We start from the raw sequence: 17792 nt of genomic DNA on the forward strand, positions 1-17792 counted from the left end.
CAGCACTATGGCATAGTGGACTAAGCCTCCGCCTGCAGCGCCGGCATCCCATATGGGTGCCACTTCTAGTCCTGGCTGCTCCTCTTCTGATCCAGCTCTCTGCTATGGCCTGGGAAAGCAACAGAAGATGGCCCAAGCACTTCCACCCGAGTGGAAGGACAGAAGAAGCTCCTGGCTTCGGATGGGCTCAGTTCTGGCCATAGCAGCCACCTGGGGAGTGAACCAGTGGATGGAAGACCTTTCTCTCTGTCTCTCCCTCCCTCTGTAACTCTACCTTTCAAATAAATAATTAAAAAAAAAAAAAAGATAGCTTTTATTCATAGCCAGCTGTTCATACAGCTATAATTTTATGTTACATACGTACGCATATTCTCTGTGAGTCAAATAGCACCTAAAACACACCAAAAAGTTAATTGCTTCATCATGCCACAGAACTGTGCAAACAGCATTATGACTGATGGGGACACAGCAGTGATCTCAGTAACCATCACTATTGAGTCCACTTTTAGAAACACATGCAACAGGAGAGAGTTAAGAGTAGCCAAAACACTAGTGAGCACAACAAGTAAAGTCAGAACTGCTATCATTCCCTCCCATCTTCAAAAAATAAAATAAAAATAAAAATAAAAAACAGGGGTCTTCATTGTGGCTCAGTGGGTTAAAGTCACAGACCGCAGCACCATCCCATAAGGGTACCAGTTTGAGTCTGGCTGTTCCACATATGACTCAGCCTGGGAAAAAGGCAGAGGATCACCCAAGTACTTGGGCCCCACATGGAAGACTTGGAAGAAGCTCTGGCTTCAGCCTGGCCATTGTGGCCATTTGTGGAGTGAACCAGCAGACAGAAGATCTGTCTCTCCTTCTCTCTCTCTGTAACTCTGCCTTTTAAATAAATAGATAGATCTTTTTAAAAAGTAATAAAAATAAAAACAATGTTAGCTTTTATTTTTGTAATTAATGAAGAGAATTGGACAATTATGTATTCTTCTTTCTCCTTAACTGCACAGCTGCTTGGACCAAGTTTCTGAACCACTTAAAAGCATCATGATTCCCTTTCTGTACAGCCAAGCTATGACCCTTGCTGCCCAGAAAGAAAATGGGTGTTAATGTCCTCCTTAGTAAGGTCTAAGGAGGAGAAAAAAAGCACAGAAAAATCTGTTTTCTACGACTGTTACATTTTTTGTCAATTATCTTCCTTTGGCCCCATTTTCTCTTTCCTTCTGTTTTAACTTTCCCCTATCTCTTTTTAATCCCTCTCTGCTCCAAGTTCTTTGTTCCTTCTAATCCTTTTTTTTTTTAAGATTTATTTATTTATTTGAACATCAGAGTTACAGAAAGGAAGAAGGAGAAGTATACATATAGAGAGAGGTAGATAGAGAGAGAGAGGTCTTCCATCCGCTGGTTCACTCCTCAATTGGCTGCACCGATCCGAAGCCAGGAGCCAGGAGCTTCTCATGGGTCTCCAACATGGGCGCAGAGGCCCAAGCATTTGGGCCACCTTCTACTGCTTTCCTAGGCCACAGCAGAATTGGACTGGAAGTGGAGCAGCCCGGACTTGAACCAACACCAATACGGGATGCCGGCACTACAGGCGGTGGCTTTACCTGCTACGCCAGAGTGCCGGCCGCATCTTTTCTCATTCTTGAAGGCCAAAACAATGCCCGTTCTTGACAAGAGAAGGACGTCTATCAGGAACTAAAAAATTTAACTAGGGGGCAGCACTGTCACACAGAAGGTAAAGCTTCTGCCTGCAGAGCCAGCATCCCAAATGGGTGCTGATTTGAGTCTTGGCTGCTCCACTTCCAATCCAGCTCTCTGCTATGACCTGGGAAAGCAGTGGAAGATGGTCCAAGTTCTTGGGCCCTTGCACCCACATGGGAGAAGCTCCTGACTCCTAGCTTTGGATTGGCCCAGCTCTGGCCATTTGCAGCCATTTGGGGAGTGAATCAGTAGATGGAAAATCTCTCAATATCTGAATCTCAATCTCTCTCTCTCTCTCTCTCTGTGCAACTCTGCCTTGCAAATAAACCAACCTCTAAAAAAGGGGGGGGGGGGCACTGTGGTGTCGCGGGTAAAGCCACCGCCTGCAGAGCCGGCATCCTATGTGGGCACGGTTCAAGTCCTGGCTGCTCCACTTCCGATCCAGCTCTCTGCTGTGGCCTGGATAGCAGTGGAAGATGGCCCAAGTCCTTGGGTCCCTGCACCCACGTGGGAGACCCGGAGGAAGCTCCTGGCTTCTGGCTTCGGATCAGCTCAGCTCTGGCCATTGCGGCTACCTGGGAAGTAAACCAGTGGATGGAAGACCTCTCTCTCTGTCTCCACCTCTCTCTGCAACATTGTCTTTCAAATTAATAAAATAAATCTTTAAAAAAAAAAGAATGAACATTTAGCTTACACCAGTATTAGTAGTTATCATCATCATTAACAAAATCTAAAAGTATCCGAGAAATTACTAAATCCCTGTGAATAAAATACTAGGCCAGGGAAGATGGAAATGAGAAGGTACAAAGCAGCCACTGCCTTTCAGGACCTGACAATGTAACTGGAGAGCTCATGCCAAACAAAATATGTGAAAGCGTAGAACAACTTAAAGCATCAAAAGACTGCAGTACAAGATCTAGAGAAAAAAATACATACATGGGACAGACATTTAGCCTAGTAATGTCCGTACACCACATCAGAGTGCCTGGGCTCGACTCCTGGTCCCACTCCTGACTTCAGCTTCCCGCTAACACAGAATATGGGTGGTGGTGGTGGTACTGACTCAAATAACTGGATTCCTGCTATCTGCATGGGAGACTTGGGTCGTGCTCCTGGTTTCCAGCTCTAGCTCCAGCTCAGCCCTGGCTATCATGGGCAGTAGGGGAATGAACCTGTAGATGGGAGGGAACGTATATTCTCTAGCTCTCTGCTGCTCAAATTGTTTGATCACCGATCAAAGGAGGGCACAACCACCATTTCAGAATTCAACAGGAGGGCCATTCAGGGAAAGCACAAGGGAGACTCAAAGGAAACTTGAGGGCCTCAAAAGGTGAGAGGTGAAGGAAAGGCATTCCAGGAACTGATCATGTCAGCCTCGTGAACATGAAGAATGTAAATTGATAATCTTAATGTTATATATATTTTAGCACAACTGAAAACAAAAAAGAAGAGGAAGGATGATTGGGCCTCTCAACTATCTCTAGGCGGACAGGAGAGGCAGCAAGTGACACTGTCACAGTGGTTAGTGTTTGGCGCAGCAATTCACACACGGCTGGGGATGCCCACACCCTACATTGCAGTGTCTGGCTTGCGTCCCAGCTCCTTCGCTTCTGGCCAAGTTGCCCGCTAATCTGCACCCTGGGCAGCAGATGACGGCTCAAGTACTTGAGTCCCTGCCATCCACGCAGGAGACCTGAATGAGTTTTGGGCTCCTGGCTTTAGCCTGGAACAGCCCTGGTTACTGCAGGCATTTGGGGAATGAAACAGTGGATTGATGATCTCTCTGCCTTTCATACAAAATGAAAAATAAAAATTTTAAAGAAATTGACACTATTATAGTACATATGCAATCTCTTTTCTTATTTTAAGAATCATAATTGAGGGGCCGGCGCTGTGGCACAGCAGGTTAACGCCCTGGCCTGAAGCACCAGCATCCCATATGGGCGCCGGTTCTAGTCCCGGCTGTTCCACTTCCGATCCAGCTCTCTGTGATGGCCTGGGAGAGCAGCAGAAGATGGCCCAAGTCCTTGGGCCCCTGCACCCACGTGGGAGACCTGGAAGAAGCTCCTGGCTTCTGGCTTTGGATCAGCGCAGCTCTGGCCGTTGCGGGCCATCTAGGAAGTGAACCAGCAGAAGGAAGACCTTTCTGTCTCTACTTCTCTCTGTAACTCTTTCAAATAAAATAAAATAAATATTTAAAAAAAAAAAGAATCATAATTGTATATAACCTAACAGTATGGTTGAAGCAAAAAAGCTAGCCGACCAACATGGGAGAGGCATCCATGGTGAGGAAGGAAGAGATCTGATGCCTCTTTTTTAACCAGGGAATGCCCTCTGGAGGCAGATCCCAGCAGCTTCGCTACAAGCCATGGGTGCAGAAATCCCAAACACGATGATCCAAGAGTCTCCACTCTTCAGTTTTCTGCTGAGCACAAAGTAGTAGTCTATAATCACTTCTAGAAATCAGCCACCAAAAAAGCTTTAGCTTTCAGCTTTCAACCAGTTCCTTAAAAGCCCTAAATATCTAAATTTTAGCCTTTGATGACCATTTGGGGAAAAAGAAAATCCCTAAACCAGTAGATAAACTTTTACAGAAACCATACATGACACATCTTTGCTATTTCCATTTAAATATAAGCAAAAAATTTACTTTAAATCATGCCATTGCACCCTTTTGACCTTCAATTTGATGATAAAACCCATGCAGCATTCAAAAGAAAGACCAAAAAACACTAAAGTAAGAGAAATGCTCCCATCTTCGCACAACAGCCAGGGTTAAAGAAGAAAACATTCTGGGAAACTATCTAAATACTCTAATAGATGGGGCCGGTACAGTGGCACAGCGGGTAAAGCCACCGCCTGCAGTGCTGGCATCCCGTATGGGTGCTGGTTTGAGTCTTGGCTGCTCCACTTCAATCCAGCTCTCTGCTATGGCCTGGGAAAACAGTAAAAGATGGCCCAAGTCCTTGGGCCCCTGCACCCACATGGGAGACCCAGAAGCTCCTGGCTTCAGATCAGCGCAGCTCCGGCCACTGTGGCCAACTGGGGAGTGAACCAGCAGATGGAAGACCTCTCTCTCACTGCCTCTCCTTCTCTATGTAATTCTGACTTTCAAGTAAATAAATAAATCTTTAAAAAAAAAAAAAAGGAACCCAGAAAGTTTGGATTTGTTTAAATGACTGTAATAAATGTAAACAGTGGGCTAGCACCGCGGCTCACTAGGCTAATCCTCCACCTTGCGCCGCCGGCACACCGGGTTCTAGTCCCGGTCGGGGAGCCAGATTCTGTCCCGGTTGCCCCTCTTCCAGGCCAGCTCTCTGCTGTGGCCAGGGAGTGCAGTGGAGGTGGCCCAAGTACTTGGGCCCTGCACCCCATGGGAGACCAGGATAAGTACCTGGCTCCTGCCATCGGATCAGCGCGGTGCGCCGGCCGCAGCACTCTGGCCGCGGCGGCCATTGGAGGGTGAACCAACGGCAAAGGAAGACCTTTCTCTCTGTCTCTCTCTCACTGTCCACTCTGCCTGTCAAATAAATAAATAAATGTAAACAGTGAAAGCAATAAATAGCCCCAAAACTAAGACATCCAAGGCATACTGGTTTAAGTGTTAAAAATGAGATTCTTGCTCGAATAAGCAACTTTGTTCATTCTTTACATTTCCATACTAATATCCCCCAAATCAATGAAATACAACATATTAGAACTTATTCTTAGAGTGAATGCTAAAATCTCTTCCAACATTAGACACTGGTCATCAGTATATGAAACAAATGAACTCATTAGCCCAAACTCACAGATTACTCAGGGCAAACCAGGGGGATCTGAATACCTTAAAATATTTGCCAAACATGGTCGTACAGAAAACAGTGATTTTGATGCATATTTTATCTATCTCATAAAGTTCTGTAAGACCTTCTGACACAAGTGCAAAGCTATGCAATTCAACTACTGCATACTTCTGGTCTGTTTTCAACCTACTTTATCACTCCTTCCTGATTCTTATTAATTTGAGAATCCAAAACATTAGATAAATATATATCACAAAAAGAAGGCAAATGGAATAAAATGGACAAACAATGCAATATATACTTAAATTTGGATTCAAGCTACAAGGCCATTCAATCAGCCTAGAGGACACATCCAGAGATTTAATGGGGAGATTACACTTGAAACATCGCTGCTTACCTTTAGGACAGAGGCTAAGCTGGTCATGTGCTCGTTGAGGGCGCCTTCGGACTCCTTGTAGGTCAAGCAGGTGAACTGGTACTCCTCAGGATCAAAGGCATCGGCCCCCTGCTGCTCCACATCACTGGCTACTCCCACATAATAGTCCTCTATGTCCCCAGGGTCCTCATCCTCTTCCTCTTCCTCCTCTTCACAATTTGGGTCATAGTCCTCTTCATTGCTGTCAGACCCCTGGCTATTCATGTCCACGGACATCTTAGCATCCAGCCAAGTTGCAGATCGGAAAGCAGTTGCTTTGTCCCCCTCCCCCAAAATTTACCGCTTTCTCAAACGCATTAGTGTTTTTTTGTCTTCTAAGGGAAGGGGGAAAAAAACAAGTGTTACATTTTCCCCCAGAGACACTGTTAATAGAAAACATTCAAGAATCAAAATGGTACAGCCCTGACCCTAGCCCATTATGGCCTAACCCAACCCTGGTCTCATGGGCCACTCTCACCATGCTCGCCCTGGCCTAGGTTTATCAAAGGGAAACCCCTCTCCTTCCCTGGAGAGGCAAAAGCACTTGATGATAATAACTTCACATGAAGGGCCTGGCAAGAAAAGGCAGAACTGCTCCCTGTCAGGTACTTAAATTCCAAAGGGCGTGTGCTTCCTGCCAGAGTCCTCGAGGGAGGCGCACATTCCCACAACTGGCTGTACGTGGGGCAGGTCACCTGGAGGTTTAGCAACCAAAGTTTAAAATTTTCCTAATCATGCCTGAATTAGGACACAGACAGCACATAAGTAGGGACACAGTTCCTTCTCACAATCACATGTAGGAAAAGACAACTACTGTTTTTACAGGTGTCACTTAAGATATCTGCAAAATCGGAGCCCTGTAGAGAAAAAAGCCACAGCACTGCTCAACTTCTTCCTCTCATCTGCAAAGTTAACTGATTTTTCAGTTTTAAGGGTTCTACTTAACTTTAAAAAGGAGTCCCAAGAGGTAAAGAAACTGACACAATAGTGAAGGGAAACTAGATATTCTTTACTGGCAAGATCAAGGTTGGGAAAAACTAGAATCTATTTTCGATTAAGAAACAAGACTTCAGGGGCCGGTGCTGTGACGCATCAGGTTAAAGCCCTGACCTGAAGTGCCGGCACCCCATATGGGCACCAGTTCTAGTCTCGGTTGCTCCACTTCCCATACAGCTCTCTGCTATGGCCTGGGAAAGCAGAGGAAGATGGCCCAAGTCCTTGGGCCCCTGCACCTGCATGGGAGACCCAGAAGAAGCTCCTGGCTCCTGGCTTCGGATTGGCGCAGCTCCAGCCATTGCAGCCAATTGTGGAGTGAAGCAGTGGATGTAAGACCTCTCTCTCTCTCTCTCTCTCTGCCTCTTCTCTATCTCTGTGTAACTCTGACTTTCAAATAAACAAATAAATCTTAAAAAAAAAAAAAAAAAACTTCAAATCCAATCAACTATTAAAAATTCTCACAGGGCAAGCATATTAATGCCATCTGCCTACATCCTACACTGAAGTGTCTGGGTTCAAGTCTCAGCTCTGCTTCTAATTCCAGCCTCCTGATTATGGCTCACTCTGGAGGGCAATTGGTAATGGCTCAAGTGCTTCGGTTCTGACACCCACACAGGAGACCCAGATTGAGTTCCAGCTCTGGACTTCAGCCTGACTCAGTCCTAGCTGTTAAGGGCATTTGGGAAGTGAACCAACAGATGGAAGATCTGTCTCTTTCTGCCTTTCAAACAAAATGAAAAAAATTTCTAAAACGAAAACTCCTTATAAAGCAAAATACTACTCAATTACATATACATGAAAAAGACCACTAGCTGAGAAGGTGAAACAGTTGCAATAACCTCATCTCAGGGAAGACCCTGGCAAACCCCCATGAACTTTTCTCTGGAAATACCATTTCAAGCAATGATTTGCAAGGAACATCACTAATGATTTATATCCCCAAACTAACAGGAATTTAAAATGCAAGAACATTTGGATTCAGTAACATGTAAACAATTTACATAAATCTGAATTTTAACAAAAGTAAATGTAAACTATATAAATAACATAAATAACCTCAATTTAAAAACATCATTTAAAAAAGATTAGGAAATGCATACTGAGGCCAGCGCTGCGGCTGAATAGGCTAATCCTCCGCCTTGTGGCATCGGCACACCGGGTTCTAGTCCCGGTTGCCCCTCTTCCAGGCCAGCTCTCTGCTATGGCCCGGGAGTGCAGTGGAGGATGGCCCAAGTCCTTGGGCCCTGCACCCGCATGGGAGACCAGAAGCACCTGGCTCCTGGCTTCAGATCAGCGCGATGCGCCGGCCGCAGCAGCCATTGGAGGGTGAACCAACGGCAAAGGAAGACCTTTCTCTCTGTCTCTCTCTCTCACTATCCACTCTGCCTGTAAAAAAAAAAAAAAAAAAAAAAGACTGAATATATAACTTGTCTAAGGGGATAGTGAGTCACTTTTTAGGTTATAAAAATATCAGTAAATCTAAGTTAGTACGGTAACTATAAATGCTCAAAACATCCATTATAGAGGAAAAAAATAAAGCTTGCAAGTTAACTTTTAACAGAATATTTTGTAGGGCAAAACTACATAATCACAACTGAACTGTGGGATTTTATCCTCTAGGAAAAAAAAGTTAATCTTTACATTAAAAATACCTGTAATTCTTGAAGATCTTTCAAATAAATGTCATCCAAGTATTCTGTCATATGATTTCCATCTAAAATGAAAACAGAGAATTTTATTTTAAAAACAGGTATCCTGATTTTGAAAGTTTTTTCTTGTAAATTCCTGGAAAAATTTTTTAAAGATTTTATTTATTTGAGAGGTTGAGTTACAGAGAGAGGGAGAGACAGAGAGAAAGGTCTTCTATCTGCTGGTTCATGCCCCACAACAGCCAAAGCTAGGCTGATCTGAAGCCAGGAGCTTCGTTCAGGTCTCCCACATGGGCATAATGGCCCAAGCACTCGGGCCATCTTCTACTACTTTCCCAGGCCGTAGCAGAAAGTATCAGAAGTGGAGCAGCCAGGACTCAAACCAGCACCTATATGGGATGCTGGCACCGCATTTACCAACTGCACCACAGTGCCAGCCCAGCTTCTCCACTTCTGATGGAGCTCCCCACTAATGTGTCTCGGAAAACATGGGAAGATGACCCAAGCACTTGGGCCCCAGGTGGAGTTCCAGCTTCTTGCCTTCCACTTGCCCCAGTTCCAGCCACTAGGGCCATCTGGGGAGTGAAGAGCAGATGGGAGATCAATCGCGTGCACGCGTATGTGTGTGTGTCTGTCTGTCTGTCTTATTGTAACTCTTTCAAATAAATAAAAGATTATTTACCAAATAATCGAAGAATAATTTTTTGAACTTTTTTCTTTTGTCTGTTTTTACATAAGATAACCACTTACTGGGCAAACAAAAATCTGTGAACACTGCTTACATTTACCAAAAACAAAACAAAACACAAGCAATAACAGTTCTTACTGAATCAGAGACAATTTCAGGTCAGCCTCATTCTCATTCGCTCTTTACAACCTTACAAAATGGCTATGTGTCCCCTTCTTAGAAATGAGGAAACTGCAGTTCATAAAGGACAGCAAATTACCCAGGTTTATACAACTGGCAAGTGGTGGAGTGCAGCATCAGTTTTCCATCAGTCCCATGGTCTGTGGGATTCACAACTACCCACACTCCTCCCAGAGAGCCTGACACTGTGCACACTGAAAGACACTTCGAACTCACACCAGCAACACTTCTACATTCTCTCCAAAACTGAGCTTACAAGTTGCCCACCGGTTTTTCATTAACCAAATATTCAGGAATTCCCCTCAAAGGAAAAGGAACTACATTTCGTACTTACTGATGTTCTAGGTCCAGACTTAAAAATAAAACTTAACTTTTAATCTTTTCAAAGATAAATATTTGTATCCTATTTGAAAGACTGCTCAAATGGGGCAGTATGTTACTTCCTTAATAAGAGAACTGATGGCAACACTTTGAATTCCTTTCAGAGGTTAAATATTATCCTGGCATCCCGGAAAGAAACGGAATAAAGGAATAACAGAAATTATTTGTCGCCAGGATTAAAGTCACGTGTTCAGAAGAACTGACCCTGGGCTGGCTCACCAGGCCTGGCCACACACGGAAGGGAAGGATTCAAACTCTGTCTCAAGCCTACAAGAACACAACACAAAGTCTGCTGACTCTAACGATGTTTCCAGATGCGGTTATTCAGCGCTGGATGGTCTTTTACTATCTACTCCAGAGAAAACCACTTCACAGAAAACTGTGAATCAGCAACTTAGTTTCAAAACCCCACACCCTGTTTTGGTCCTAACAGAGTAGCCACGAGGGGCTATTTAAACCTAACGTTAAGTTTCATTTAGTTTATTTTTTAAACCTAACAATTTAAACCTGATTAAGTGTTTTAAAATTCGGTTTTTCGGCCACACTCTCTCACGTAAAATGTTCGATGGCCACGTGTGGCTGGCTGGTTGCTGCAGACTCAACGCGTCCACCGTGACACAAAGTTCTACGGGACACAGCAACAATCAGTACCCGAGCGAAGTCACGGGCGAGCCCTGCGGCCTCTCCCGCGGCACTGGCCGAGGGGGCTGGGCAGCTCCGAGGCCGCAGCTCCAGTGGGGGCGCCGAGGGCTCCGGAACGTCGGGGTGGACACGGAACCCACGCGCTGCAGGGATTCCCCGCAAGCAGGCGTTAACAAACCGCGCGGGCGACGCTGCGGGAGCTCCCACAGAGGACTGGAGTCGGGACACCTGGAGAAGGTGCGTTTCCGGGAAGCTCCCGACCAGGAAGGCCCAGAAGTGCCGGCACCGGCCCGGCCAGAGGCGCTGGCCTCCGACCTCTCTGCGAACTGAGAGACGGCGGCCGGAGGAGAAAAGGCGGAGACTCCCGGCGCCCAGCTACCTCGGCCGCAGCTCCCTGCCACCCCTCGGCTAGCGGCGGGGGGCGCCCGGGCCTCGCCGGCTGCGGCGGGGAAGGCGGAGTCCCGGCCCAGCCCGGGAGGCGCGCACAGAGGGGGCCCCCCCACCGGCCCGCCGCGGTAAACAAGGCCGCGACTCGCGTCGCGCACTTACCGGAAACCGCGGCCCTGCGGCCGCTGAGCCCAAACAGGCCAGACCACTTCGGGCCCGGCCAGCGCGGTGGGATCGCAGCGCAGCGTCGGCGGAGGCGGCGGGCCGACGCCGGTCGGGCCCGCGCTGCTTCCTCCGGCGGAGCTGTCCCCGCCGCTCCGGAAGTGCTCGGCACAGTTGCGTCACTTCCGGGCCGAGGTCGCCCGGCGGTCGTCCGAGTGGCCGCGGGCTCGGAGCCAGGAGGCCTCGCTGTCGCTCGCACTTGGCAATCCTGTGTTCCGACCCAGAGTCCAGGCCGGGTAGGGCGGGCGGAGACCACTGTAGACAGAGCAGAGGGTTCGGCTTCCGAAGGAGGTGGTCAAGCTCCTTTTTCCGGCGTTCGTCTACCGGCGCCTCCCGGCGAGATATTTTTAACCGACGCGTCTCTGACCGGTTCCTGGCTTCACTCTTGTACTGCGCTGTCGGGGGCGCAGAGAAGCAAGGACGGTTGCCTCTCTCTGGTCCGGGGGGAGCCGAGGAAGTCGCTGGGTCTTGCGGAGCCCAGGATCACGCGCGGCGGCCTCTTTGGCCGCCCAGCTGTGCGGCTTCCACTTCCCGGACAGGACCGCCTCTTAACCGCCTGGCCGCACATTTGCTCACGGTGTAGGAACTCGCAGGACTTCCAGGGCTGTGGGTAGAGAGGGAGGGAGACCCTTGCAAGCTGCTGCACCACCGTGGAAACGCTGGCGTGAAGCCGTTGGTGTCAGGGAGCCTCCTGGCTGTGCAAGTCCGTAAATAACAACTCAAACCATTCCCACCCAGGCAGAGAGCACTTCCCGAACTTGGTGGAAAAGCGGCATTAGGAGAGAGCTTGGGGCGGGCGTGTGGCTTGGGTTGGCGTCTGGCTGCTCTGCTTCAGCTCCCTGCTCCTGGGCGCACTGGGAAGTAGCAGGGGTCCCAGACACCCACCCGGAGATCCGCGCTGCGCTGAATTCCCAGCACTTGGGAATTTGGGGGGGGGGGGGGAGGGGAGTGAACCGGAGGATGGAAGTTCTCTCTGTTTCTCCCTTTCTAAAAACAAAAAATAACTTTAAAAAATAAGGGGCGGTGGAGGAGAGTGTGCTTGAAGTAATGGGTTCACTAACGTGTCTCAGGGTTCCAGCAATGGTATTGACCACCAGATTTCTATTTGGTCACCCAGGGTTCTGCTCTGCCAAGTAGAATATGCTTTTTTTTAAATAATAATAATAATGGGGCTGGCGCTGTGGCACAGCGGGTAAACGCCCTGGCCTGAAGCGCCGGCATCCCATACGGGCACTGGTTCGAGACCAGGATGCTCCACTTCCAATCCAGCTCTCTGCTGTGGCCTGGGAAAGCAGTAGAAGATGGTCCAAGTCCTTGGGCCCCTGCACCCGCATGGGAGACCTGGAAGAAGCTCCTGGCTCCTGGCTTTGGATCAGCGCAGCTCTGACCATTTCGGCCAACTGGGGAGTAAACCATCGGATGGAAGACCTCCCTATCTCTCTCTGCCTCTCCTCTCTCTCTGTAACGCTGACTTTAAAATAAATAAATAAATCTTTAAAAAAAATAAATTCATTTTCTTTGTTTTTGATAGAAATAATTCTTTGGAAACAAGACACCACACTTCTACTCAATTAGGAAATATCTTTGCAGTCAGAAATCTTTTATTTATTTTGCAGTTATTATGCCACGAATTCATAAGGAATGAGTTCCAGTAGCTCAGGCTCCTTTCCATTGGTTCTAAAAAATTGGGCTTCTCTGGGTGGAGCAGGCTGGCACCTGAACCCCAGGTACCCTTCTCTTTGGCTTCCTTCTTTTTCTGATCATTTTTCTTCACACGCTTCAAGAAGCTATCTCGGCTCTTAGAGTGCTTAATATGTTCAATATCCACATTTATTCTCTTGGCAAGAATCTTGCCCTTGTTTGTTTACAACAGTGCCAACAGCATGCTGGGTAACATAGTAGGCTCTTCCAGTGTTGCCATGGTAACGTGGGGCATTCCTTTGATGTCTACAATGTCACCTTTCTTGTAAATGCGCATGTATGTGGCCAAAGGAACAACTCCATGTTTTCTGAAATGCCTGGAGAACATGTACCAAGTACCTCCTCTTTCTCTTTGTGTTCGTCATCTTGGTGAATTACTGGAAGATGACGGTTCTGGCTGAAAGGCCATTTTATTTATTTGAAAGACAGAGTTAGAGAGGTCCTCCATCCACTGATTCACCTCCCAAATGACCGCAATGGCCAGAGCTGAGCTGAGCTGATCCAAAGCCAGGAGCCAGGAGCTTTCTCCAGGTCTTCCATGAGGGTGCAGTGGCCCAAGGACTTAGGCCATCCTATACTGCTCTCCCAGGCCACAGCAAAGAGGTGGATCAGAAGTGGAGCAGCCAGGACTCGAACTGGCGCCCATGTGGGATGCCGCCGCTGCAGACTGCTGTTTTTATTCCCTGTGCCACAGCATGGGCCCCTAGAATATGCTTTTAAGGCTAATAACCAGGGTGGCCTTAGATCAGTAGCTGTCAGAGGGAAAAACTGTTCAGTAATTGTCACACAGGAGAAAGCACCTAATTACTCAGTTCCAGCACAGTGACTCACTTATTTCAGATAACTGAAAATATTGACAGTGTGATAACAGGACAGCTCACAACAGATCCAAGGTACAGATGGTATACCAGGAGGCAGCTAACTGCACAAGGAAGTATGGCTATGGAATTCCTGTGGACGTAATGTGTGCAATAATTGCTGCAATGAGGCCACCAGGCTGTTGCATGGCTTTAATTTGTATTGTGGAAGAACAAGGCCCTCAGGTGTACAAAGGTGATCCTGCATGTGACGGCTGTGGGTGTAAAGCTTCTGCAGCAGAATTTAACCAGAGTCCCCAGCTTTGTTGGGAAAAAAATGTGAAAAATTTAACTGGATGTTTGAACAGTGAAGATGCAATTACATGCCTGTCTACTGTCCTATTGATTCATTTCAAACCATCAGGAATTGAGTTTGGCACAGTTGCCGTTGAAAATCTGAACTTCAGGATTCTTGAGGCAGGGATTGATGCTCACCTTGGTGTTGTAGTTGACAGTAAATACTGTCATTAGTTTACCAAGTCCATCATGCCACTGGCCTGTGTGTTTGTCAATAGCAAGCTGAGGTTACAGAGGCCCCTGGATTGAAAAATGAACATCAAAATGCCCAGTTTGAGTCCTGGCTCCTTCACATCCAATCCAATTTCCTGCTTATACACCATGGGAGGCAGTGAATTATGGCCCAAGTAATTGGATCCCTGTCACCCACTTGGGAGACAGATGGATTTCCAAGTTTCTGATTCTGGCCTGGCCCAGTAGCCCTGGCTGATGTATATTTTGGGGAATGAGCCAGCAGCCAGAAAATCAATCTCTGTCTCCCCCTTTCTGTCCCTCTCTCTCTGTATCACTCTGCTTTCAAATAAACAAGCATCTAAAAAAATTTTTTTTTGTTTGAAAGAATGACAGACCTAGAGATGTTGTTGGTTCACTTCCCAAAAGCCTGCAACAGCTGCCTGGCCAGACAGCAGTAAGGAGCCTGGAACTCCATCTGGGTCTCCTACATGGGTGGCAAGGAGCCAAGTACTCAAGCCATCAACTCTGCCTTCTGGGGTGTGCATTACCACGAAGCTGGAGAAGCAGAGATGGGACTTGATCATCCCCAGCAGTGGCTTAACCTGCTGTGCCACAATGCCCACTCCAATTATAAGCATTTTTTAAAAATATTTATTTATTTATTTGAAAGTCAGAGTTACACAGAGAGAGGAGAGTCAGAGAGAGAGGTCTTCCATCTGCTAGTCCAATCCCCAGCTGGCTGCAACAGCTGGAGATGTGCCAATTTGTAGCCAGGAGCCAAAAGCTTCTCCCAGGTCTCCCACGTGGGCACAAGGACTTGGACCATCTTCCACTGCTTTCCCAGGCCACAGCAGAGAGCTGGATCGGAATCAGAGCAGCTGAGACTCGAACTAGCGCCCATATGGGATGCTGGCACTGCAGGTGGCGGCTTTACCCGCTATGCCACAGCGCCTGCCCCTAAGCAATGTCTTAATCATTGTGCCAAATACCCACTCCTATGGTTTACTCTTAAGTGATAAGAATAGAATATGAGAGATGGGTGTGTGACACAGTGGTTAAGTTACTGCCTGGAGCACCCACCTCCCAAATCAGTGCCTAGTTTGAGTTCTGACTCCACTTCTGATCTATCTTCCTAGTAATACCGAGCTTGGGTAGCAGCAGATGATAACTCATGTTCTTGGGTCCCTGCCACCCAGGTGGGAGACTCAGATTGATTTCTGGGCCCCTGGATTCCATCTGGTCCTGACCCTGGCTGTTGAAGGCATCTGGAGAATGAGCCAGCAGATGGAAGATCTGTCTCTGTCTGTTCCTCTGTCTCTCAAAAGAAAGTGAAAGAAAATGGGGGGTATTAAATAGTATGTAGTATTTCATTTTTTAAATTATTTATTTATTTATTTGACAGATTTATAGACAGAGAGAATGGTCTTCCTTCCGTTGGTTCACCCCCCAAATGGCCGCCACGGCCGGCGCTGTGCCGATCAGAAGCCAGGAGCCAAATGCTTCCTCTTGGTCTCCCAAGTGGGTGCAGGGGCCCAAGCACTTGGGCCATCCTCCACTGCCTTCCTGGGCCACAGCAGAGAGCTGGACTGGAAGAGGAGCTACCGGGACTAGAACCCGGTACCCCTATGGGATGGCAGTGCCGCAGGCAGAGGATTAACCAAGTGAGCCATGGCGCTGGCCCCCAATGATATTTCATTTTTAAAATAGAAATGCACATAAATATAAATATATAAAGTCTCATGTTTCTTTGGGATAGCAATCCAGACTGGGCATGGTAGCAATGGTTTATCTCAGCTGGAAGTCTCTGCTGGGAAACTCAAAGACTGGCTGCAATCACAGAAAGAGGTGCTGAATTTTGTATCAGGTGGTTGAAGGTGGCTTCAGCTGGGGGCCTTGCTGCGGTTATCAGCCAGAACATACACATGAGCTCTCCAGGTGGCCTGTGCTTTCCTGGCCATGTGGTTGCCGGGTTCCCAGGGCAACTATTTTAGATCCAAGTGGGGCAATATTATCCTTTATGATCTAACATGCCAAGTCACCACATTCTGCGTTTCAGGGGCCAAAGCGGTTACAAAGGTCCTCTTAGCTTCAAGAGGGAATGCAGTCCTACCCTTGATGGAGGAATAAGCACATCACATTGTAAGCAAAGCACACAGAATGAGTTCTATGTTAATACAACCATCTTTGGAAAATATAATTTGCCACATAGCAATATTGTATCTGTATATCTTTTATTCATTTTTGCCCTTATTGATTTTAATTCTATAAATAATATATGATAAATGAAGCTGTAAAAATTAAAATGCAAAATTATTGGGGCCAGCATTGTGGCATAGCTGGTTAAGCCACCACCTGCGACACCTGTATCCCATATGGGCACCTATTCATGTCCTGGTTGCTTTGCTTCCAATCCAGTTCTAATCTGCTGATCCACTGCAGATCTGCTGCTAATGGCTTGGGAAAGCAACAAAAGACCCAAGAGGTTGGGCCCCTGCCACCCAAGTGGGAAACCCAGAAGCAGCTCCTGGCTCCAGGCTTCAGCCTGGATCAGCCCTGGCCATTGCAGCCATTTGGGAAGTGAACCAGCAAATTGGAAGATGTCTCTCTTTCTCTCTTTCTTTCTTTCTCTCTCCCTCTCATTCTGTAACTCTGCCTTTCATATAAATAAATCTTTAATTAAAATGCAAAATTATTTATAGCAATATATGAATGTTCCCATCATATCAATCCACCTCTCTTCTCTAGCCAGGTTTGGTGCCACTGTCCAGATTTTTCTTTTTAAGATTTATTTATTTACTTTGAAAGTCAGAGTTACAGTATGAGAGGATAAGACACAAAGAGATCTTCCATCCACTTGTTCACTACCCAGATGGCCACAATGGCCATGGCTAAACTAAGCCAAAGCCAGGACCCAAGAGCTTCATCTATGTCTCCCACATGAGTGCAGGGCTTCAAACACTTGGACCATCTTCCACGGCTTTTTCCAGGCCATGAGCAAGGAACCAGTGCTAATATGGGATGTTGGCATTGCAGGTAGCCACTTAAACCAGCCTCACCACAGTGCTGGCCCTGCCACTGTCCAGATTTCAATGCACATCCTTCCAGGACACTTTCTGTGCATCTACATATGTACCTGAATTTATAGCTATGCACATAAACATTTATACAAACAACAGACTTCTGCATTCACTTAGCACAAGGTTCTGTTATCTCTATTTCACAAAGAAGTCATCAAGTTAGTTTTTTAAAGGATTTTATTTACTGTATTTGAAATGCAGAGTTTCAGAATGAGAGATTTTCCATCCATTGATTCACTCTCACAGTGCCAAAAACAGATGGTGCTGGGCCAGACAGAAGCCAGGAGCTTCATCCAGGTTTCCCACCTGGGTGCAGAGGCCCAAGCACCTGGGCCATCTTCCACTGCTGTTCCAGGCACAGTAGCAGGGAGCTGGATCTGAAGTGGAGCAGCCAGGACTCCAACCAGAGCCCACATGGTACAGCAGAAGGTGGCTTAACCCGCTATGCCACAGCGCCAGCCCCATCTAAGCTAATATTCTAACCCTGACTATCTGGCTCCAGAGCCTCCTCTCTTTCCACAGTGCTGTATCCTGTATCAGTATTTTGTCATAGAAATGCATTGTCATCTATTTGAGCATTGGTCTAATGCAGGTTATCTGCTTCCAAACTTTCTCAATTATTATTAGATTTCAGTGAATA

General features: G+C 47.0%; 1 protein-coding gene and 1 pseudogene across 9 annotated transcripts in view; one reads left to right on the top strand and one right to left on the bottom strand.

The window, feature by feature from the left end:
- Positions 1–11127, bottom strand: part of ARIH2 (ariadne RBR E3 ubiquitin protein ligase 2) — a 63952-nt gene extending 52825 nt beyond the window's left edge. For 6 of the 9 annotated variants that reach the window (XM_070050829.1, XM_002713401.5, XM_008260618.4 and 3 more), the window contains exons 1-3: positions 10987–11127; positions 8550–8611; positions 5884–6236 (exon numbers count right to left, since the gene is read on the bottom strand). Coding sequence is in view for 3 of the 9 variants with exons in the window: in XM_002713401.5 (XP_002713447.1) it covers positions 5884–6138 (255 nt within the window). In the remaining 6 variants the exon portion in view is untranslated. The remainder of the gene's footprint in view (positions 1–5883; positions 6237–8549; positions 8612–10986) is intronic. The other 3 variants (XM_070050830.1, XM_070050826.1, XM_051852471.2) reach the window with 2 other exon arrangements.
- A 2103-nt stretch (positions 11128–13230) lies between these two features.
- Positions 13231–14209, top strand: LOC138844100 (proteasome subunit alpha type-6 pseudogene; annotated as a pseudogene).
- The last annotated feature ends 3583 nt before the right edge of the window (positions 14210–17792 follow it).

Source organism: Oryctolagus cuniculus, chromosome 10 (assembly GCF_964237555.1).
Source record: "Oryctolagus cuniculus chromosome 10, mOryCun1.1, whole genome shotgun sequence".
NCBI classification, from domain to species: Eukaryota; Metazoa; Chordata; class Mammalia; order Lagomorpha; family Leporidae; genus Oryctolagus; species Oryctolagus cuniculus.